The sequence below is a fragment of the Halichoeres trimaculatus genome, unplaced genomic scaffold, assembly GCF_033239565.1.
Source record: "Halichoeres trimaculatus isolate MK-OKI-2021-1 unplaced genomic scaffold, fHalTri1.1 fHalTri1_scaffold_8, whole genome shotgun sequence".
In the NCBI taxonomy this organism is placed as follows: domain Eukaryota; kingdom Metazoa; phylum Chordata; class Actinopteri; order Labriformes; family Labridae; genus Halichoeres; species Halichoeres trimaculatus.
This window is the reverse complement of record NW_027437186.1, coordinates 37556608-37580485: the sequence shown is the minus strand read 5'-3', so window position 1 is coordinate 37580485 and position 23878 is coordinate 37556608. Positions and strand designations below refer to the sequence as shown.

The following is a 23878-nucleotide window of genomic DNA, read 5'->3' as shown; positions in this document are numbered from 1 at the left end:
GCGAGTGTGGGCTAACATAATCCTCAGTACTTTACATCCTCTACTTGTGTAAATATTCATTTATTTTTGTTTTTATTTTTTTCACTTTTATTTATTTTTAATTTTTGGCAGTTTTGGGCCTCCATATGCTCGGGGCACCCCAGTCTAAAAGTCTTGGCACGCCCCTGCTTGTCACCAGGTGCCTTGTTGTAGCCACATTATGCTGCTCTGCTCATTAACAGATGGATTAATGTTAAACAGAGGGTTCAGCTCATGGAATAGAGGGAGTTACAGAGAAAGACAGGACTCACCTTTCCCCCAGGTAAAAGTCAAACAGCTTCTCTTCTCTCTCTGTGACTGATTCCTTAATGTTTCAGTAAATGATCTGAGGCAAACTGCAGCACAGCGAACAATGAACCTTAATACTGTCATCTTCCGTCTAATGTTAGCGTTGTTGTTTTGTAGTTGTAATGCTGACTCATTCCAGTAGATGGCGGTAGTTTACCAAAACCCCAAAACCTGCCACCTGCGTAGACAAACAGTGTTGCATTGTGGGAAACAGTTTTCCAGGTAGACTGGAATTGGCGGATTTTGCAACTTTTCGCTCAATGACTACTACAGACTGAAATAGTGGGCTCTGCTGGTGGAGTAGGCGGTTGGAAAACAGCGTTTGTGATTAAGGACGTTGTCAGCTCCTGTGTCTTGTTGCTGAATCCTGAATCCTGTGAATATAAACACACTTCATGTCTGACTTATTGCTGCTCTGAGCGTCTCTGTTTGGACAAATGACCCTCTCTGAAAAGATGCTCTTTGTCTTTTTCACTCTGCTTTATGAAACATCCTGTTAACCTTTCACCGATCACCTCTATTGATCTTCATGGATCTGATTTTTCTGTCACTTCCTCTTTTCCTCTGCATTAATCAGAAAACTGAATATCTGACTCGTCTGTTTTCATCATGAACCTTTCCCTGAACTCTTAGTCCAATCACATCAGGCCCACGCCAGCTTGACCCACGCTGTCAGGGTCGCACGGAGCCTGTGGAGGAAACGCCAACACTTCAGCATCCGTCTTATAGAGAGGGTTTAAGAGCGGCCGTGACCCTGCTGATGGAGGCTTCTGTGTGGTCAAAGAGGGTCAGAGGTCACAGAGAGAGCAGGGAAAGGTGAGGAAGACGTCACTCTGACGGTGGTCCACTTTTCATCTTCATCGAGGCTCAGCTCAGTGTGATGTAACTTCAGGGCGTTTGGGTTGTTTCAAGATCTGTGTACGGTTAACCAGTTTTTATCCAGAGAAACAAACAACAGCACCACCATGTTTCATTTTTCTCCTCTTCTTCTCTTAAAGGAGCTGTTTTTATATAAAACACACACTAAACTCCACAAAACTGAAAACGTCTCAAATTTCCCTTATTCAGGCTGCCAGACTCTGCTTTTAAATTCAATCAGATTAAGTTTTTTTAATTTTCAAGAGCAGAGCTGAAAACTGTTTGCACTTCTGTTTGTTTGCTTCAGAAAGATCAAGAAAAGTTTTATTGATTAAAAAAGAGGATCAATATAAATTAAATATAATTATTAAAACATTTCTCTTCTTCATTTTATTATTATCATCATCATCATCACAATCATTATTATTATTATTATTATTGTTATAAATAATAATAATAATAATAATAATAATAATAATAACAATAATTACAATAATAATAATAATAATAATAATAATAATAATAATAATAATAATAATAATAATAATAATAATATTTTATTTAAAGCACCTTTCATAACACTAAGGTCACTTAAAAATTATTTAAAATACAGAAAATACAGAAATACAGAAAAACAAAACAGAACAAATAAATGAAAAAGTGAGTAAAATAAAAATGAATTTATTATACAAATAAATAAATAAAAATTGATAAATAAAAAAGTAAGTAAGTAAATACATAAATTGAATGAATAAAAATAAACAAAATAAAATTATTAATTTGATAAATAAATAAAAAATAAATAAATAATTAAATAAATAATCAAATAAATGAATAAATAAAAAAAACACACAAAAAAGTAATATGAAGTTAAAATCAACCAGGAGAATAAACAAACAGACCTTACTGTTGCTTTTTGTCATTGTGACATTAAAGCAGCTGTTTGCAGCTTCATATTTAACAAACTGATATTAGTTTTTTTTTATTTAATCCAGATCGACATCATTGCTCGCAAAATATTGAGCTTTCAAGAGACTTCCACCACAGCTGCATTTTGGTCTGTACCATCAAACCTGCTCTATAAGCTCATTCAACATTTGTCTGCTGCAGAAATCAGGCGGCATCCAGAAACCTGAGACGTGTCAGAAACAATCAACTCAGTCTGAGCTGGAAGGATTTTTCCAGAGGCTAATACTGATAAATAAAAATTCAAAATGTTAAATCTTTATTGAGAGAAAAAAGTCAAATTTCAGAAAATAAATGAGAGGAAAAACACACTGAATGTTACATAAACTTTCTGAGCTTTACTTCGCGTCAGACACATATTCCTAAAGTATTCACAGATGTTTGGTAACGAAACATGAAACTACAAATAAACACGATAATAAATGAAAATTCACAGCAAACACAAACAACATGATGCTCTTTAAATGATAACTGAATCCATCTGTTGTCCCTCAGCTCCTCAGCTCCTCAGCTCCTCAGCTCCTCAGCTCCTCAGCTCCTCAGCCCCTCAGCTCCTCAGCTCCTCAGCTCCTCGCTCGGCCAACTTTAGAAACGGGATCCTCAGAGAGCTCTTCTTGGGAGTTCTCCCAGGAGCAGGACGTAATTTATGTGTGTGACAGGTGTTCACACACACACACACAGAAAAACACACACGCTCTTATTAGAGCACAATTAAAGTCATCATCTTTCCAGAAAGTTCTCTCCTCTCCTTTCTGTGGGCCAACTATCTTTGGCTGCCAGAAGAAACAATTTCTGACTTTTTTCATCAAATCTGCCTTTTTTTCATAACGCTGCAGATAATTACTGTGGTGATGAAGCCGTTTAGATTCATGTTTGGGGAACGCAGATGTCGGCCAATAATCTGACGACCCTGGGAGGATTCAGAGGAACTGCAGACTCATTTTCTGTTTTTGAATTGATTTTATAATAAAGGTATTCAAAGAGAAGAAGAAGAAGAGCCTCCTCTGATTGGTCAAAAGGTGCAACCAACCAGAGGAGCTGCTGTTCACAGACCTCTCCTCCTGCATGGAAACGTTTAACCAGGCTGAGGATGTCCCTCACCCTGACCACTGCACACACTCATCACACACTCATCACACGTCCATCAGTTTGGGCCTCAGAGGACACCGTATTTATTACTTAAAGTGTAAACTATAGCAGAAGAGTTGGCGTTGGCGTTGTTTGTGCTGTGAGCTGCGTTTCCTCTGTTGGTTGAGCTGAACTTACGACTGTTTGTGTAGAGTTATATTTCTGTTTTCATGCGTTTAACGTTTTCAGTCTGTTTGCTTTTTATATTGATTTCATTTTGGATCAGTGTGCTGTAGATTTTGGTCTGCATTTCAATCTTTATGTTTTGTTTTTCACACACATTGGCAGCACTGTTTCCAGCTGTAAAAGTCGCTCTCTTGTTCCATCATTTGCTGTATTTACTGAGAATCAGGGGTGGAAGTAACGAATTATAAATACTCAACTTACTGTAATTAAGTAGATTTTTTAAGTACTTGTATTTTTGTAAGAATTTTTTTTTCAAGTGCATACTTTGAGTGAAAGTAAAGTAGAATTTACACCATGTAATCTACTTCACTACTTGAAAAATCATAAGTCACCACTGAATACACTCACTGTTTGAAATTTTGTTATTATTTATTTTTATTTATTTCTTTTTTATTTTTATTTATTTATTATTATTATTATTATTATTATTATTATTATTATTATTATTATTATTATTATTATTATTATTATTATTATTTAAATAAACAAAAGTTTAGAAAATTAAAAAAGGGAATTTTTGAAAGAAGTTTTAATAATAATATTTTATTTTGGGAAATTTCAAAAATTTGCAAAACTTAAAAAAATCAGAAAATTAAAAAAAAAACAAAATTTTTTTAACCTTAAAAATTTTCCAAATACTAATAAAAAGAAATTAAATTGATTTGACAAAAAGTTCAAGAGTGCCTTAATTTTAACAAGTTGCAAAAGTCGAACATGTTTTAAAATTTCAATAATTTCTGAAATTTAAAAAGCTGCAAAAAATTCAAAAAAATTAGCAAGAAATTAAAAAAAAATGATGAAATGAAATGACTAAATGATGTGAATAAATATGCAAACATTCTAAATAAATTTGAAATTAACTGAAATACAACAATTTCCAAAACTTTAAAATGTAAAATTAAAAAAAAAAATTGCAAAATTTTAAACTTAAAAAATTTTGAAAAATTGAAAAAGGAATTTAAAGAATTTGACAAAAAGTTCAAGATAAATGAAATTTTGATTATTTTCAAAAATTTGAACGGGTATTAAAATTTCAAAAATCTTTGAAATTTAAAAAGTTCCCAAAAAAAATCAAAAATTAGCAGAAATTCAAAAACCTAAATAATTGAAATGTCAAAAATATGCAAAAATTCTCAAGAAAAAAAAAATATATATACATTATTATAATTTTTTTAATAAAAATTCTTGAAATAATACTTGAATTTAGGCTGTTGATGTTGTAGGAGGTGAAGTAGAGCGGTGGCAGGCTTTATTGAAAGATGGGATGAAGATTTAGTTCAACTAAATGTTAACACAGGATTTTATTTAGTGTCAGTGTCTTTAATCATCAATACCCTCTGGAAGAAAAATAACTATTCTTTATTTCAATGATATTTTTTAAAGCTACAAGGAGCCACTGCAAAGGATTCAAAGGGCCACATGAGGCTCCAGAGCCACAGGTTGAAGACCGTTGGCCTGGTCCATGAGCCTCCATGTCGACTCTCTGAAATGATAAACTACAGCAGCGTCTCCTTTTCCTCTCTGATGCTCTCGGTGCTCTCTGTGGTGTGATCAGGACTTCTTCTCTTCTCCTCTGAATCGTCTTTAAAGTCTGACTCCAGTCTCTGAGGACCTCATCAGAAAATCTTTACAGCCAGACCGGATCACCGTGAGAGACGTTATTTTCTCCTCCTGAGTCTGAGCGAGGCTGAAATGAGGAGCAGATTTTATGTTTTCAGCCTCTGTGACAGTAAAAGACGCTGAGCTGAGTTTTTTTTCTCTCTCCAATGAAACACTGCACCGTCCGAGATGTTATCACAGGGAGATGATGCCACACAGTCCAGTGTTTTAAGGAGGAATACTGTGGCTTTTTGTCTGAATCTTTTATTCATGTGTTTGAATCAGATCTGCTTCCTGCTGGAGGAGACATGTGCTGTCAGGACGGAGGAGGAGGAGGAGGAGGAGGAGGAGGAGGAGGAGGAGGAGGAGGAGGAGGAGGAGGAGGAGGAGGAGGAGGAGGCTGCCATCAGTCTACAGGGAGCACTGAGGGCTGCGTTTGAGCTGCAACCTCTTGGTTACAGGGCAAATACTCCATCTTTAAAGACTTTTCGCTCCAACCACAGCCTGACTCCTCCTGGGACGGAGATGTCGTTTCAGACAGAAATAAAAATTAAGGAGGAAAACATGAGAGCGCGTCAGTACCAAGGCCAAACTCTGAATCACAAACAGTCCTCCCTGTTCGCCATCAGAGGATCTGATCCTGTGTGTGTGTTTGTGCCAACACTCAGGAGGGATTGCCCTCTTCTTTTAATACATGACATGTCTTAAAGGGACAGTTTGCTGTTCTTAAAGTTTAGTTACTGTCTGTCACTGTGTTGATTCTTCAGTTGGATCCTTGAAACTCTGACACCTACGTGATAACCTCACAGGTTCAACGTTTAACTCCACCTCGAAAAACCTGAGGCCTCATGTACAAAGAGTGGATACACACAGAAATGTGTCATTCTAAGTGAGGTCTCCACAGAAACTGCTCCCCCTGGTGGCTGGCTGCAGTATAGGTTTAAAAATCCATCTCCCCAGTCATTCCAGATGGGCTGTGGTCAAACTTTAAAAAATTAACACACCTGGTAGAAATGTTTCTCACGTCTGATTGTTGTGGTGATTTGAAGATATCATTTGGCTGTCTTGAATTCAAGTCCTCTTTTTTCAGAAAAGTTTTGTTTTCATTAGTTATAGGAGGTTAAAAATGAGGTTTTACATCACGTTTATCGATGATTGACAGCTGACACGCTTGTGTATTTGTAAAATATTTTGGGAGGTAGAGTCAAGGCTAGGTGTCGTCCTGTTGGCTATGGCTGCATTTCGCAGCAGCTCTCTCTTCTTTGTCTGTAATTTTTTCTCTTTTTTGTCATCTTTTTATTTGGAGTGGATCATCACTTTGTTTGGCTCATTTGTTGGTCATGGACACCAAACTTTTTGTGTCTTCAGTGATATTTTTACTACTTTTTCTCCTGTGTTTGTCTGGAGATCCTACATGTAACCATGGCTGCATTGTTCACATGTGAAATCAGCTGTTAGCAGCCTGTAGCATGTCAATGCTGACCGGTGCTAGGCCGGATGTTTCCCACAAGGTGAGGAGGAGGAGGTGAGGACGACGTGCTGGTTCTCAGGTGTGAGCTAAGAAGTGACGACATGGACCTGTCCTTCCATCCATCGTTATTGGGAACGTAAGATCTATCTCCAATAAGATGGACGAGCTAGCCAAGTAGCATCATGCTATTCACAGACATGGCTAACAGAGCTAACAGCAGACACCAAGGCCACATGTGAAGAGCTTCACCTGCTGTGAGCAGACAGGATCCAGGAGACAGAGACTGAACAGACTGCTGAAGAAGCTCAGTCCTGGACCCTGTGGAGGTGGAGACTGGCTGACTGGACAATGATGGACAAGCTGTCAGCATCTATTTTATTATGGAGCTTTTTACACTTTCTATACACTTTCTTACTTTGGTTTTCTTGATTACTGCTGTGACTTTTATTTTGTTGGACTTTTTACAGTGACAAAGTTCTATTCTATTCTATTCTATTCGATTCTATTCTAAGATGTGTGTGTACGTGACTTCTGGTCTGTCTGCAGCCAGCCTCAAGCAGATTCTCAACAAACAGCAACATTTAGCACTTCCACAGAGGCTTAATTTTTACTAACTGGATGTTGCCCCTTGGTTTTCTGATCATGCAGGAAGGAAAATCTCAGGTGCAGAGCTTATTTTCATATGATTAGCAAGTCTTAGTAGACAAGGCCCCTGAACGTTAAACCCTGTTTCTCCTGGAGTGAAGCTAAACTCAGCGACAGCTCAAGGTAAAGACCTGGAATAAAAACATCCTCCTGGTCCGGACGCCATTCATCATCCTCTAACTGACTGAAACCGTATGAACGACTCGTCTGATGAAGCCTGTCAGAGTCAGAGCCAGTTCCTCCTCATCAGGTCCGTCTGCGAGCTGCTGAGGAGGAGGAGAGGACAGCACGAAAACAAAATCTACAAAGTTTCCATCCAGGAGGTTCTCCCATCGTCATCTCCTGTCAGTTAAAGTGAAGGACGGGGAGTGACCCTCCAAAACAACCGCTGCATGAGCAGTGGATGATCTCCACGATACACGCAGCAGATCAAAGTCACATCCACTGATTTCAGGAGACGGAAACTTCCAGATTCAGCTGTGCTGGGATTAAAACCCTGAAACAGACGAGGTGTGACAGTTTGACATCTGGTGTTCCAGACGAAGCCGGGATAATTATTCATTTAAACATACGTTAGAAACTCTGACGGAGACCAACAGGTCAGAGTCAACACGCAGACATGAGAGCGGGACGTGGGGCTCCGCTTTGACGGATCCTGATTGGACGTTTCCACGTTACTCTGCCAGCTCATTTACATCCTGTGTGAACAGAAACCCAGACATTCTGGTTCTCTGAGCCACGTCGAAGACCAGGACCAAATCAGGCTCATGTGAGCGCGCAACAGTTTCTCTTATCTCTTTTTATATTTCATCAGAATAATCACAGCTTGAGAAAAATCCATCAAAAGGCCTGTATCACATATCAAAAAACACAAATACTGCATTTTAAAAGTCTATGTTGCTCTGACTTGTGCACAAACATAGCATTCAAATATTCCTCTGACTAAAAACTTTCATTCATTCATCCAGATGCGTTCATGCATTTCGTTTCCAAAGTGGTGACATGCAAAGAGCTTTGCAACAATTTGTCAAGCTAATTTTTTAAGCTCCAAATCTTTACGGCTCTTTTATGAGTCCCCTGGCTGTTAGCCTCAGGCTTTAAAGCAGCGCTGCAGAGTGATCTATGATCCATAAACCTGTGTTGATTTATGCGGTTAGGACCCCACAAACACCATCATTCTCCAGCAGACTGTGGGGGCTCTGACACTGTGAGATACAAATCACCACCTCGCCATGGTGTTTACATCTGTGTTCATCGTGAGACACTAAACAGGCAGACGTTTCACATCCTCCATATCTGTCCAAAACTGGCTTCATAATTCAGATCTGTGTCACAATCAAATCTTTCCCTGATTTTCCCACGTCTGGGCCTCATCTCGCGCTGGATGATACCGCTGAGTGTTTTCTTATACTGGAATGAGTAAACACCATCAGTTCAAATCAGTTTCAATCAGTTTTAATATGTTATAATTTTACAGCTTGAACGATATTCCCTCAGATCCCACAGCCTCCATCTCTTCAACAGATCCTCTCCAGCCTCAAAAAACAAGTTAAACTGATCGTTCCCGTTTCCAGCAAAGTCATTTACAGACTGTGAAGATCTGTTTGAGACAGGAAGTGATGCGTTTGCCACAGTGTCAACAGGCAGAGGGGGATGTTTCAGAGTCCAGAGTCCAGAGCCTTCCTGAGGACTGATCTGATGTGACGTGTGTGATCACTGAGTCCCTGGTGCTGCTTTTAGAATGAATAATTGAGAATTAACCAATCAGAATCAAGTATTTGACACAGCCAGGAAGTAAACAAGGATCAGATCAGGAGATGGGAAAATAAAGACATAGATATTAAAGCTGAATAAAGCTAAAAAAGGAAGTACATTACAACAGATGGAGATTTCAAATCATTCATATATATATATACATATATATATATATATATATATATATATATATATATATATATATATATATATATATATATATATATATATATATATATATATATAAACATTTTGCGCAAGAAAAGTCCAAAACATAAATATCTTTTGGGGTCTTGCTTTGCGTATTTTTTAAAAAGAAAACAAATATTTACCCATCCTTAAAAAAATACAATTCCTATAACACTTGAAAGAAAAAAAATCCAGTTTTTATGATAAAACTAACTTGTAAAAACAGAAATCACTGAAAGGCTTTAATGGTTGGTCAATCGGTGTGAAGGCGTAACCACCAAAAACACGTTCATTACAAAAATAACAGTTTGATGGACGTTAAAAGACTCCCATAACTTCAGCCTATTGGCAGTCACTGGTGTTTCAGAGTAAAGTGTGACCCTGTTCACTGGTGACCCTCAGCCTACAATCACTGAATGTTTGGCTTAGCAGTTAGCAGTTAGCAGTTAGCACAGTTCCTCTGAACTCCAAACACCAGCTGCTTTGTGACGCTCAGAACTCCACAGGAACTGACTCCATGGTTTAGTGTCGTCTCTGGAAATTGAACACAGACTAACCAGACTTTTTTATGCAGATGACAGTTTGAATTTAGTATTTGAAGAACACTAGCTAGTTTGATTACATGGAGCTAAACTCGACTTCTGTTGCCCGAATGCTTCCACATATTCATGATGATGTGAATCCTGTTTTTAATGATAGAGTAAAATTAAAAACAAATAATTTCTGTTTTTGATAAAATAGTTACCTCAGGAAAACAATATTTATTTTTCTTTTTATTTATTTTTTAGTGTATGCAGTACGCCATCAAATAAATCTGACTCTAAAACAAGATTCAGACCAAGAAGCTCAGGTTAAGGTAGGGAAGTTGTTACATCCCACTCTACGGTGGCCCTGTGGGACTAACAACAATCCACAAACTGATCCAAATTTAAAATTAAATAAATAGATAAAAAAAAAAAAAAAGAAATTAAAAAAAAAGAAAGAAAGTCAAAAAAGAAAACAAAAAGTATATATATTAAACGATTTAAAAGAAGAAATGTGTTATTAGCAGATGCCAAATAATTAAACCCAAAGAAGCAGATTGTTTTACCATCTTTTACTCTCTGACTCTGGGAAACTTTCTATTTTCCTTTCTCCAGTCATTTTAAAGATGAAAAATTAAAAAGGAAATGTTTTAAATTTGCATAACTTCAATTTTTTTTTTTACATAAAGAATAAAAATCAAAAAATCAAAAAAAATTTAAACATTTGAAAAAAAATACAGAAAAGGTCAAAAATATTGAAATTTCAAAACTTTGCCAAAAAAAAAAAAAAAAAAGCTTCGGAATTTAAAATATTGCAATAATAAAAAATACATTTCAGAAATATGCAAAAAGCTCAACAAACTAAGGATCAAAATAAAAAAAACTTAAAAAAGATTTGGAATTTAAATATTGCAAAAAAAAAGAAAAAAGAAAAAAAAGAAATGTAAAAAATTTGCAAAAAAAATCAACAAACTTTGGAATTCAAAAAAATTGCAAAAACAAAAAAAGTATAAAGTTATAAAAGCTGAGAAAGCAGATAAGTGTTTTTTTTTTTTTTAAACTGCACTTCTGCCTCTCCACCACTGGGGGGCTCCCTGCTTTTGTCAGTGTAATTAATAGACTCCATCAGGGTGCTGGTGTAAAGGACTTCAGTGAGGTGTGATGGTCCCAGATTTATTTCCTGGCGTCGTTATATCAAATTAATCTGCAGAGATGAGCCCAGTTTCTCAGCTTCCTGTCACCGCCTGTGGAAGATGAAACAATCAGGAGGAAGTGATCCTGGACCGAGTCCAACCCAAAGCACTGACGCTGGCTCATAAAGCTGCTGGTGTAATTAAGATTAGAGCTGTTTTCACCGCTTCTGTCAGACGCCAGACACCCACGCCAGACTGCGAGCGGCTGGAGGAGGAGAAGGCAGGAGGAGGCATGGCTAATCTCTGCGGTCTCCTGTACACAGAGAGTGTGATGAGGAGGCGAAGCCGTGTGATTACAGGGAACATGTAAGCAGGAGGTCAGAGGTCACGCTGGGGGAGCTGAGCGCTGAGAGGAGAGTGGACACGTCTGAAGCTGCACAGACCCAATGAAAACATGAGGCTGTGTTTGTTCTGTAACCTTAGATCTACAGTCTCAGAGATTAGCATCAGCCTCACCTTCCTGAAGACCCCTGCCCTCCGTACAGTCTCCATGAAGCTCACACTGATCCTCCAACAACACACAGACACTTATTACCATGACGGAGGTTTGTGTACCACCAGAGGGCCCAACATGTCAAACAAACACCAACACCAGCCTGAGGAGTCCGTCATATGATCATATGAACAGTGTGTGTTCCTGCAGCTCATGTATGTCCGAGTCAGGCTGTTCAAACACACACACGGTCTGATGAAGGCTCACTCGTTAGTTTGTCTTTGAGTAATTGAACACACTGAGGGTGGTCAGCGCGCTGTCTGTCATTATTCACAGCAGGTCGGGTTACACTGGTCGCTCTTTTACAGAAATTCATTTCTATCTGGGGTCCGACCCAGTGCGAGTGAGGTCTACCTGATAAAACGCTCTGTGAGTGTGACTGATGGTCGATATTTCACGTCTAACATCTGCAGAATTCCTTCAACCCTCTCCTCTTTATATCAAATGCCACAAATACTCTGAGTTTTAAGCCGGAAACAAGCAGAGCTGGGAAACAACAGTTTCTTTGTCAGAGGTTTAGGGAGATTTATGTAGCTTACTTTGGAGTCAGGGAGTGTGTGTGTGCTGGTGTGTGCTGGTGTGTGTTAGTGTGACTTGTTCCATTGGGCCTCTGCTGCGTCTGAACAGCTTACACCTCGGCTAAACGATTAGGCGGGCCTGTAATGAAGCCTGAGGAAGTGTGTCAAAGGCTCTCTGATGGCTGATGCTCCATTTTATCGCGTTTCCTTCACTTTGTTCCACTTTTCACAGATTGAACGACGGCTGGTTTGGAGGAGAGCGTAACACATTCAGGATTTCTCTGTCACTCTGAATCATTCTCTTTAAACTGATGCCAAAGAAGAGCTGCATGTGTGACTCCAGACTTTGTAGTTAAGGTTACTAAAAGTGTCTTTAACAAGTAGCATCTGAAGAAAACCAAGAGGATTTTATTATGAATCCTCTACCTCAAAACATGCATTATGTGTTTTTTGTGTTTCTGTGTCAGGAAGTAAATTTTAGATGAGTCTGCAACCTTTACTTTCACAGGAGCCATTTTGCCTCAGCTCACCTGGATTTAAGTCATTCAGGAAAAACAAAATCTACTTTATCTTCACAATCAAGACTATCCTGAACATAGTTTGAATCTTGTGAATAATCATCAAATCCAGAGGGTTTTTTTTATTTATTTATGAAATAGGTCATGTGATGTCTTTGTTTTTTGTTTTTAATAAGTCTGCAAAAATTGTGAAAATTTTGAAACTCCAAAATTTTGGGGAAAAAAAGCAAAGAAACAAAAAACAAACAAAAAAACCCCCACAACAACAATATTTGGAATTTCAAACATTTAAAAAAAAAATAAAAAAAAAAAGGAAAAAAATTCAATAAATTTGAAACTTTCAAAATTTGCAGAAATTTCAAAGAACTTAGAAATGATAAATATGCAATAAATAAATAAATACATACATAAATAAAAAAAAGAAAATTTTGAATATTTGCACAAATTTTAAATTTTGTGAAATTCAAACAAAATAATAAAAAAAAACATTTTAAATGTTTGAAAAAAATTACAAAAAAGGTTAAAAAAAATATTGAATTTCAAAAATTTGCAAAAATTCAAAAAACTTTTAAATATTGCAAAAATTTTAAAAAATCAAATTTCAGAAATTTGCAAACAAACTTTGGATCTTAAAATACTAACTTTGGAAAAGTATGGTATTGCAGAAATGGAAAAAAAAAGCAAAACAAAAGCTCAACAAACTGAGGAAATCAAAAAAATTCAAAAATAAAGAAATAGAAATTTATAAAAACTCCAAAAAAAGAAAAAAAATCTGACGGATTTCTTGAATCTGATAACATGCATTGATAATATTGCTCAGCTCACTATTTTTTGATGTTATCCAATGTCTTGCTGCATATCAATCATGTATATTAAGCTGGCATGTTGTTTGTTGTTAGTTAAATGAATCCATGCACACAGAATTAAAATCTGTATTTTCTTCCAGATTAGTCTTGTTGTAGATGCAGTTATCTTCCCAGGGCTGTAAAACTTGAGGTTAGCCACAGGTGCATGGAAAGTTGGTGGGCTGTTGATGTTGTAGGAGGTGAAGTAGAGCGGTGGCAGGCTTTATTGACAGATGGGATGAAGATTTAGTTCAACTAAATGTTAACGCAGGATTTTATTTAGTGTCAGTGTCTTTAATCATCAATGCCCTCTGGAAGAAAAATAACAATTCTTTATTTCATGAATATTTTTTAAAGCTACAAGGAGCCACTGCAGAGGAGTCAAAGAGCCGCAGGTTGTGTGAGGAAGTAAACTTAAGATTAATTCTCTGTTTGATCATTTTTAACCAGCTAATGACAAATGTGACATCGTTAACAGATGACCTGGAACTGAACCGTTTCACCTTGACAAACATGCAGGATTGAGAAACCAGCTGAAAGTGGTATTAGTGAAGTTTGTGTGTGTGTGTGTGTGTGTGTGTGTGTGTGTGTGTGTGTGTGTGTGTGTGTGTGTGTGTGTGTGTGTGTGTGTGTGTGTGTGTGTGTGTGTGAGGCTGATTAGCAGCTAATGCAGCGACCAGGGCACCAAGTCTCAAACCTTCCTGGAGTAAAGCGGTCTGCTCTCAGAGCCTCCACATCATGGCACTCTGGGATTTTCCAGCTTTTTCTCTTTCCTCCAGCAAACACTCAACCATGAGTCTCTGCTGCTTTGGTATCGTTTGAGACAGAAACTGATGACAGAGTTTGATTCAGATATCAGCGCACGGTGGGATCCACTTCCTGAAACTGTGGCAGAGGAAAGCTCTGGAGGCCATGGGGAACTCTGAGAGCGTTTGGTGGGTGGTTGTGGAGTTCGCCTGCAGGATTCTTGGTGTTTCTACAGCAACAGGTAGGAAATAAACACAAAACGAGAAATATGAAATTAAATAGTCTACTTATTGTCTCAGCGTGGGTTGGGTTGCATTTGTTGGAAACACTTGCAGATGCAGAACCAACTCCAGATGCTGTTCAGTTTCGCAGTGAGTGCATTAGGTACTAATGAGGACTCAGATTCAGCTTTTTATTCTGGAAGTGGTTTTATTTACTCCCAGAATCTGTTGTTTTAAAGCTGATTTATGCTTCTGCGTCTGTGATGAATTAACTTTCGACCCCAAAATCTCACAGTTATTTTTCAGCTTTGATGCAGATGAAGGGTTTTCCAGCTGGATTTTACAAACCATGAGTGTTAGAGGCTCAGTTTGTGCTGTTGGATAACTCTCCGTATGTTTTCCCTGATATACACAGAGCATATTGAAACTTACTGTGTTTTCCTCGTGCACACAGACAGATTGCACGTTAAATCAAAACTGGGGGGGTCGGTCTCTGGTTGCTGCTTTCTTTTTAAAATACGAGCTGCAGACGCTGAACATTTACCGAGACATGTGCCTCACATCACACCAAAACCAAGTCTGAGCATCCAGCTGGGTTCCTGAGAGCAAGCTGTGATACATTCACACCTACAGGAGCTCTGGGTGCACTGGGTCTATACATGTGTGTGTTTATGGGATGTCTACGTGTGCCTGTCTGCCTCTGTGTGTGTTCTTCAATCACAGGAGCATGCTGGGAGGCAGGAGCACAAACTGTATATGTTAATGTGCAGCCGGCCTATATGCAGCGTTAATTCCTCTCACACTCCATAAACTACCACGAGCTTTCAGCTACGTCCTCCTGATTTCCCTCTGGTGCAGATTTTATCTCTGAGCTTCTTTAGCAGGACAGAAAATTGCTGCCATGTGTTTTAGCGATAATCACCTATTTATGCTAACTTAAAAAGCGTTTCTTCATGTTGGAGGACTTTGTTCCAGCATCCAGTTACAACAACATCAAACCTGAATCTGTCCAAAAGCAACAAAACAGCAAACACATGTTGTGGTTTCAGGAGGCAGGAACTTCCTGAAGAAGCCACCAGTAGCTGAAAACCTTTCCCTGACAACAACACGCTTGGTACAGTTTTGAGGCCAAAATCCCCCACTAGAGGCACTGCTGGGCTCCTCCGCCTTGGCTCAGTGCCAGCAGCAGCACACACCCACAGCCTCCAACCGTGATTTTGTGAACACACTCACTAGCCCAGCAACCACCTGTAGCATCATGTTTAGCTACAGGCCGTGCACCTGACTGAACATGTTAGCACAAGCAAACCACAGGTATATTTCACTTTTGTTGTTTTTCTTCCTTCGTGCTACACCAGCTATCGTAGCTGCTCTGATTAGCTTCTTTCACTCGCTTATTAACACACAAAGTCATTTGTGTACTGGTTGCTCTGTGACTGACTGAGGTAACTACTAGGGTTGGGAGAAAAAAACGTTATATAATATATTGGTATTTTTTGTTTTGCAGTATCAAAATCAGGATTCTTTGTCAAGAAATTTTCCAGCATCCAGTTACAACAACAACAACAGACCTGAATCTGTCCAAAAGCAACAAAACAGCAAACACATGTTGTGGTTTTTCAGGAGGCAGGAAGTTCCTGAAGAAGCCACCAGTAGCTGAAAACCTTTCCCTGACAACAACATGCTTGGCAAGACCAAAGACTGTATATAGGCTCCTCCTCCTTGGCTCAGTGCCAGCGGCAGCCCACACCCACAGCCTCTGACTGTGATTTTGTGAACACGCTCACTAGCCCAGCAACCACCTGTAATATCATGTTCAGAGAGCCATGCACCTGACTTAACATGTTAGCACAAGCAAACCACAGGTATTTGACATAAACTTAGTTAGCAGAACGCTAACTCATGTCGCTCTTCGTCCCATGCTGTTCTCCAAGTTCCTGAAAGCGAGTGAAAGTTGAGCCAAGCTTTACCCTCATTTAGGAAAAACTTTTTCATTTTGACTGTTTTTCTTCTTTCATGCTATGTCCGCTATCGTAGCCGCTCCGTTTAGCTTCTTCCACTTGCTAATTAACCCACAAGTCACTTGTGTTCTAGTTGCTCTGTGATTGGCTGAGGTAACTACTACTAGGGCTGGGAGAAAAAAATGTTATATGATACTTAATTGTTTTTCTGGCAATGTCAAAATCAGGATTCTTTGTTAAAATATTGTATTGTTTTGTTTTTTCAAATTTAAATTTTTCATTTCAGTCTTTGTTAACAAACTGGACAAGAAAAAAGTTCCCACTTTTCTCCAGCAGGGGGGTGAAATGTTTCTCTCTGACTCACGTGATGTCATCATCATTTAACTTTTTCCCACGGTCTGGTGTTAAAAAAGTAAAACTAATAATTGCAAAAACCATAAATATTGAAGAATTGCAAATTAAATCGAATTAGCACCCTAAAGATCGCAACAGAACCGAATCGCGAGAATAGCATGTCATCCTAGCTCTAGTCACCATGCTTACTCTCCGCCCAGAAACGTCCTGAAATAACCAAAACATTCCTATCCAGGCTGAGGAGGGGGTTGAGGCAGACACAGATACTAACACACATATTAGAGGCCCTTTAAACTCAATAAACTGTTGTTGACTTGACACAAAAAATCTGTGAAGTCTGTGCTTTGTTCACAGAAGATCTACAAGAGAAACTGATAAGAGAATCGGATCAATAAGCAGAATCGATAATAGCATTGGTACAAATAAAATCTCATCAACCTTTCTCTAATCCTGACATATCTGGAAAAATACTTTAGTTGTGCAGCCCATCTGGGTTTTACAGCAGAGTGACATGATAAACACCACTCTGCTTTTCATACTGGTTGTATTCCTGCTCTGGTTGAAGAGCTGAGATGTGTTTAGCGTCCTCTTAAACACTGAACCAATCAGCCGTCAGCAGTGACATGATAATAACCATTACCCCAAATTACCCTCACTCTGTGATCATGAGGGGAATAATTACAGTAATTACTGATAAATGTGTTTTTAAACATCCTGATATGATTTCACTCTTATCCTCTGGAGCGTGGGTCACTCCAGGTCACTCCTGTCAGTTTGGTGGGATGATAAGTGAGGATGGTTTTTCTCCAGGACTTCAGTGAGGTCCTCAGATCTCCCTCAGAGATCACAGCGAAGCATCATGTCTCTAAGAAAGAAGACGTCTGTAGTGACATGCTGGAAAGTTTTCAGACCAAAATACATGAAGAAGTATGCTTCAACAGTTTAACAGTTTGAGATGTTACACAATGCGTCAGGTCTGACACCTGGTGGACACTCGAGTCATTACACCCAGCACCAAGGAAGTTAATGATCTGTCTGATCTTTGTGTTTCTTACAGTGCTGTGCGCTGTGGGAGTAGAAACTCTGCAACAAGGAGAATTCAGCAGCCTGGGGATCTACTTACTGTGAGTGCTAAACTTTAACTGCTCTAGATTCAGAAAATATATTTTATCCAAGGTCAGAATTTCTACTGATGTGTTCTTACTCTGCCTCCGCTGCTTCAGTTAAACCCATCTAAGCTCGACCTGGTTCAGGGGTCTTCAACCTGTGAGCAGTGGCAGGCTTTATGGACATATGGGATGGAGATTTACTTCAACTAAATATTGACGCAGGATTTCATTTAGTGTCAGAAAAATAACAAATATTTATTTCAATAATATTTTTTCAAAGCTACAAGGAGCCACTGCAAAGGGGTCAAAGAGATGCATGAGGGTCTCTCTGGGTCGAACAATATATATCAATATATGTTTATTTTTACTTAATTTGCAAAAATTGTACAAATTTTGCCAAAATATATATTGATAGTTTTTGCAGTTTTTTAAAATACAAAATAGTTTGAAATTTTGACCAAATTTTGAAATTTCAGAATTTTTGCAATTTTTTAAATTTTAAATTATTTTTATTTATTTTTTCATTGTTTTTACTTTTTTTTAAAGCCTGTTGAAATTTTTTGAAATTTCAATTTTTTGTGAATTTTTTGCAAATGTTTTGCGAAATTTTTGCAAATGTTTTGTGAAATTTTTGCAAATTGCAAAATTGTTAAAAAAAAAAATTTTTTTTAACGTTTTGTTAACATTTTTGCAAACTATTACAATTTCTAGAAATTTATGTAACTTTTAAAAATAAATGATGCATTTTTTTTTAAATTTCAAATTTTTTAAGATTCTGGATTTTTTTGTTTTTAATTTTTGCAAACATATATAAAAACAACAAGACGTGACATGTAAAATTTCTTAAATTTAAGAGTAACTTCTCATTTGAATAATTGTTCACTAGATTTTCAGTGTATAGAATTTTCTACATTATATATTTTATTCTATACTATTTATGTTATATTATATTATATTATATTATATTATATTATATTATATTATATTATATTATATTACATTATTTTATCATTTTGTATTATATTATTATATTTTGAAGGTCAGATAGATTTTGTGGCTCCTGAATGACTTTAATCCAGGTGAGCTGAGGTAAAATGTCTCTAATCAAAGTAAAGGTTGCAGACCTCTGACCCAGTTTTCTGGTCAGATTTTAGCATAAACACAACATGAGGATTACAGTCTGTGCTCGCTGAAGGTTTTAAAGCACAATTAAAAACTTTAACTACCTTCACTGTTACTTATGCAGCCAATAAACACACACACAAACACACACACACACACACTCAGACATGTGAGAAGATCCAGGAGTTAGAGCGATGAATCTGAGGGCAGAGAGGAGACGTGTCTGCTTCTCCTCATCATCTCTGAGGCTCAGAGCCAAACTCCCACAGAGGGACCGGATCATTTCTCCCAGAGGAGACGGAGAAATGTATTTCTGTTTACTCTCACAAACTCTGAGGAGCACAAACACACAAACAGAAGCTCAGAGTTCAGCGATAACTCCTCACACAGAGGGCAGAGCACGCTGATCATATCAGGACAGTCAAACAGAAAAGTGTTGCACCAAGCGAGCAAAGAAAAAACACTCTAAGTGTCGTTTTACTGCTCATATTATCCTCATTAGAGGATCTCAACCCTCTCCCACAGCTTAATGAAACAGACAGATCCAGGTTTACATCCTTTAGAAACAGATCCATTCAGATCCTGACCCTGAACTCTCCTCCTTCTCCTTCAGCGTCTCATCTGTGGGCATCATGTTGTTCGAGCTGGCCTACTTCCTGGACGTTCTTCTGTTCATGTGTTTACCGTGAGTACACAGCGCTCAGCAGCAGCACAAAGACAGAAACAAACAAACACTCGAGCTCTGTAAAATGCAGATCCTGGAGCTGGAACTTAAAGATAGTTTCTATCAGTTAGTGTGATAATCTGTTCACTGTCTGCATCCAAACAGAGGTTGTGTCTGGTTATAAAAGTTTAAACCAGCAGGGGGCGACTCCACTTTCTGTAAAACCAGTCCAGATGCACAGAATCAGATGAGAGAAGAATCCTCTCGGTCTATTCAGTTATTTCAGCAACATTTTCCGAACACTCACGTGTTACATGTCACCTACAGCACATACATGATGAATATTCTGTAAACTGGGCTTTTAAAAAAAAAGAAGAATTAAAGGCCTGGTTAGGTCATTGTAAAGTTGTTTCCACACTCATCTGTCAGCCAGAATAGAAACATCACAGTGAGTCATCCTCTCACTCCTCTTTGGCCACTTCAGTTCTTTGAAAGAAAAGAAAAATAAACTTTTTATTTGTCCGCACTGTTGAAAATTGTCCTCAGCTTAGAGGAATAAGAGGGCTTTCTATTGTCACTATCATCTATTCATAAACACAGAGAATAATATTCAAAGTTGAAACAAAATTCAAAACACAATTGTTTCATTTATGTCAGCTGCTGTTTCCAAATATACCTGTTGAGCTTTTTTTTTTTTTAGTTTTCTGCTGCCCCCCCCAAATAAAATAAAATAAAATAAAATAGAATAAAATAAAACGAATAAATAAATAAATAAATAAATAAATAAATAAATAAATAATAAATAAAAATCAACAGGAAAAAAACAACCAAAAAATAAAAAACAAACAAAAAAAAACAAGAAAACAAAAAAATGGTAAAAATGAAATATTTTTTTAAACAAAACAAAAATAAATAAATTAACTTAAACAAACAAATTAAAAAAGAGGTACATATTTATAAATGTATATTTACAGTCTCCAGGATCAGAATCAGAACCACTTGAAATATTTCAGGTGAAATTAGATTTGTTAGACTTGCAGCATAGATATTGGATTATTAATGGAATATGAATAAGACAAATATGTGACAACTTGTCTCAGAGTTAGACCGGCTTCAGTTAAAGACAGTTAATAAGATGCTATCAGGTAACAAAAACCATCTATGTCCATGGAAATATAGAATATTGTTAGTTTATTTTTTTGGTGTGATTTTATTATTTTTTATTTATTTCCAATTTACTCTTTTTGCTTTTAACATACGTCTGATTGTTGATGTGCTTTTTTTAAAAAAAAAAAAAATCCTTTCTTTAAAACATTGGCTTTGACAACAGGTTTTTTTTAAAACTTCACGCTAAGAAAGCTTATTTTGAATTTGAATTGAAATGGGAAGAAAAGAAAGTGATGTGCAAACAAAGCAACAAAGCACAGAGAGCTAAAAAACAAATGATCCAGTTAGCTGTGTGCCGTCCAGTCCTGTGTTGAAGCTGAAATCTCTTTGGTTTGACTTGAACCTGTTACCTGTGTGAATCACTGCCTCCTCCCCCCTCCCTGTCTCCTCAGCTGTCCTCCAGACTGGATGATCTTTGTGCTGTGGGGGAAGATGGCTCACGTCGGAGGTTTCCATAAGTTCCTGTACTACTCCATCATGGCAGTGGTTTGCTTCCTGCACCCTGTGTTGGTGTGGCACGCTATTATCCCAGGTAAGGTCTCCCACAATTCTCAGCCAGGTAATCTGGAAGAGGCCAAAAGAGCTGAGGATACAACAACACTCGCAAGATACGCTGTATGTTTTCCAAAGGTGTTGTGGTTACAGGTAGTTAAACTGCAGCAAAAGAAGAAAACGTGCAGGAAATGTTAACGTGCTGCTAAACAAAGAATTGGGTTAGCTGCACAGATAATAATCTAAGGTTACTTACTTTGTTATTTCAGCTTTATGTGCTTGACAAACTGTTTGTAAATGTGGAGACCAGAGTCTTCAACCTGCAGCTCTTTGACTCCTCTGCAGTGGCTCCTTGAAGCTATAAAAAATATTACTGAAATAAAGAGATTTTATTTTTCTTCCAGAGGGTATTGATGATTAAAGACACTGACACTAAATAAAATCCTGCGTTAACATTTAGTTGAACTAAATCTTCATCCCATCTGTCAATAAAGCCTGCCACCGCTCTACTTCACCTCCTACCACCTCTCGAACAGGATAAGTGTTTAAGAAAATGGATGGATGGACGATATGTGGCAAGACATTAGCAAACAACAAAAAGATATTATCAGTCGACAAAATAATCAACATATGCTGTTTTTCTTCATTTACAAAAAAAAAAAAACATGCAAATTTTGCGCATTTACACATTTATTATTATTATCTTATTTTTTCAACAATTTCTTTTCAATACATATTGTTTGAAACTTTACAAAATTTTGAAATGCATAAAAAAATCTTTCTAACATTTTGCAAATTTATATTTTCCAATTTTTGATTTTCTTTAAAAAAAAAACAAAACTGAAAATTTTGCAAATTTCTGAAAAGTCAAAAGTGTTTCCATTTTTAAAATATTTGTAAATTTTTGCAATTTTTTGCTACTCCAAATTTCTTGCTTTTTTGGGGGGGGGGAATTTTCAAATTTTTTGGATGTCAATATTTTGCGAATTTTTGAAACCTTAAAGTTTTGGTGAAACTTTTGCAAATTTTTAAAATGTCAAAATGTTTTAATTTTTTTTACAACTAATGTTAATTTTTGCTTTTTTTTTAAAAAACATTTTTGCTATTTCTTCTGAAATTCTAGATTTCTTTCTACAGTTTTAGAATTTTAAAAATTTGGAAATTTAGTATGTTGTTATGAAATTTTTGCCAATTTACTAAAAATGAAAACCAAGACATCATATTTCATAAATTCCAATTCCATATCTTCTCATTATTATTCAATAGATTTCAACTTTGTATAGAATGTTATACATTTTATATACATTTTATAGTCTTAATTGTGGAGATAAAGTAGATTTTGTGGCTCCTGAATGACTTTAATCCAGGTGAGCTGAGGAAAAATGGCTTTTATCAAAGTAAAGGGTTTAGACCCCTGGTGTAGATGATAAATCGTACCAACCAAGCCATGTCAGTGTGACAGTGACCCAGCATGAACAATATGTAGGACCCTCAGGTCAAAGCATCATAAATAAAAGCAGAAAAACATAAACACTTCCTCACGCTAAATGTAAGATTAACAGATATTTTCTGGTTGCAGGAATAATGCTCCTGGTGACCGCGCTGTTCAACTTCGTCCTGAGCAAGAAAACAAAGAAGAAGTGTCCAAAACGACCTCAGGAGAACCACAACGACCCGGGCCCCACCACCGTGTGTGTGTCACAGGGAGCGCCCTCACACATCAGCTCCTTCTCCTTCCTCCACGTCCTGACCGGGAGGAGAGGAGGAGGAGGAGGAGTGACTCCTCCAACCAGGGACCCCAGCTTCAGCCCGGGGGAGGGAGGTGAGAGCGTCCAGGCCATGCTGGAGCTCCAGCAGACGACGGCGCCCAGAGACTCAGACAGAGAGAGGAGGAGGTGGACGGGGAGGATGTGCTTCAGAGGGAGGGAGGAGCCGGTGGAGAGGGAGATGGAGGAGATGGAGGGGTACGGAGAGGCGGAGACGGATACTACCTCAGACACAGCACCCATGATAACGGACTGATCTGCTGGAAGGTGGTGCACACCTGAGCCGCCAAAATAAGACTCCTGACGCTCATCAAGACTTCTCTGTTTGGTTTTTAAACAGAAATTTCTCCTGATTTCTTCATTTTTTACTCCAAAAACAATCAATCAGAGCGGAATAATCCAGAAATTAAAGCAGCTCTGCTCACAGCTGGTGGCTTTTACTCAGATTACCTCTTTTTTGTGTCTGAATCCGGCGTAGATTGACAGGCACACATTCACTCTGAACAATCCAATCCAGTTACAGCAGCTTGAATTATTCATGAGCTGATAAATTAGATCAACTGTTCGGCTCAGTCAGCGTCAGAGGAAATAAAACGTGGCTGAGAGGAGCGGGCTCGTGCAGGTGTGTGTGTGTGTGTGTGTCGGACACATTGGAGTCTGCTCTTTGTGTGTTTGTGGTTGTGTGAGCCGTGACCATGGAGACGGAGCTCTGGGAGGAGTGTTTATGTGTTATGGTGATGAGGATGGAGCAGATCACAGACAGAGGCCTAAACCTAAAAATCTGCATCTGATGATTTCATTTCTCATGCACTTTTCATTCAAAATTCTGCAGAAAATCACCTTGAAATGAAGATTTTTGTGACGCTGCAGCGAGCAAAAACAGTCTGCATCAACATTTTCCTCTTTTGTTATCATGCAACCAAGAAAACACTTCTCCGTGCACACAGCCCTCCTTTGTTCAGGTTATAAATCAATACCGTTTTGTTCTGTCATCACACACACACATTTCACACACTGTATTCCTCTCTTTTGTTCCTGAGCTGCAGATATATACCTGCAC

The 23878-nt window shown here is 37.8% G+C and overlaps 1 protein-coding gene across 3 annotated transcripts in view; it reads left to right on the top strand.

Annotated features, from left to right (window-relative positions):
* Window positions 1-23322, top strand: part of tmem72 (transmembrane protein 72) — a 114150-nt gene extending 90828 nt beyond the window's left edge. For all 3 annotated transcript variants that reach the window (XM_074675482.1, XM_074675483.1, XM_074675484.1), the window contains exons 3-7: window positions 14056-14203; window positions 17556-17622; window positions 19343-19414; window positions 20953-21092; window positions 22632-23322. In XM_074675482.1, coding sequence (XP_074531583.1) covers window positions 14056-14203; window positions 17556-17622; window positions 19343-19414; window positions 20953-21092; window positions 22632-23074 — 870 coding nt within the window. In that variant the 3' untranslated portion in view covers window positions 23075-23322. The remainder of the gene's footprint in view (window positions 1-14055; window positions 14204-17555; window positions 17623-19342; window positions 19415-20952; window positions 21093-22631) is intronic.
* The last annotated feature ends 556 nt before the right edge of the window (window positions 23323-23878 follow it).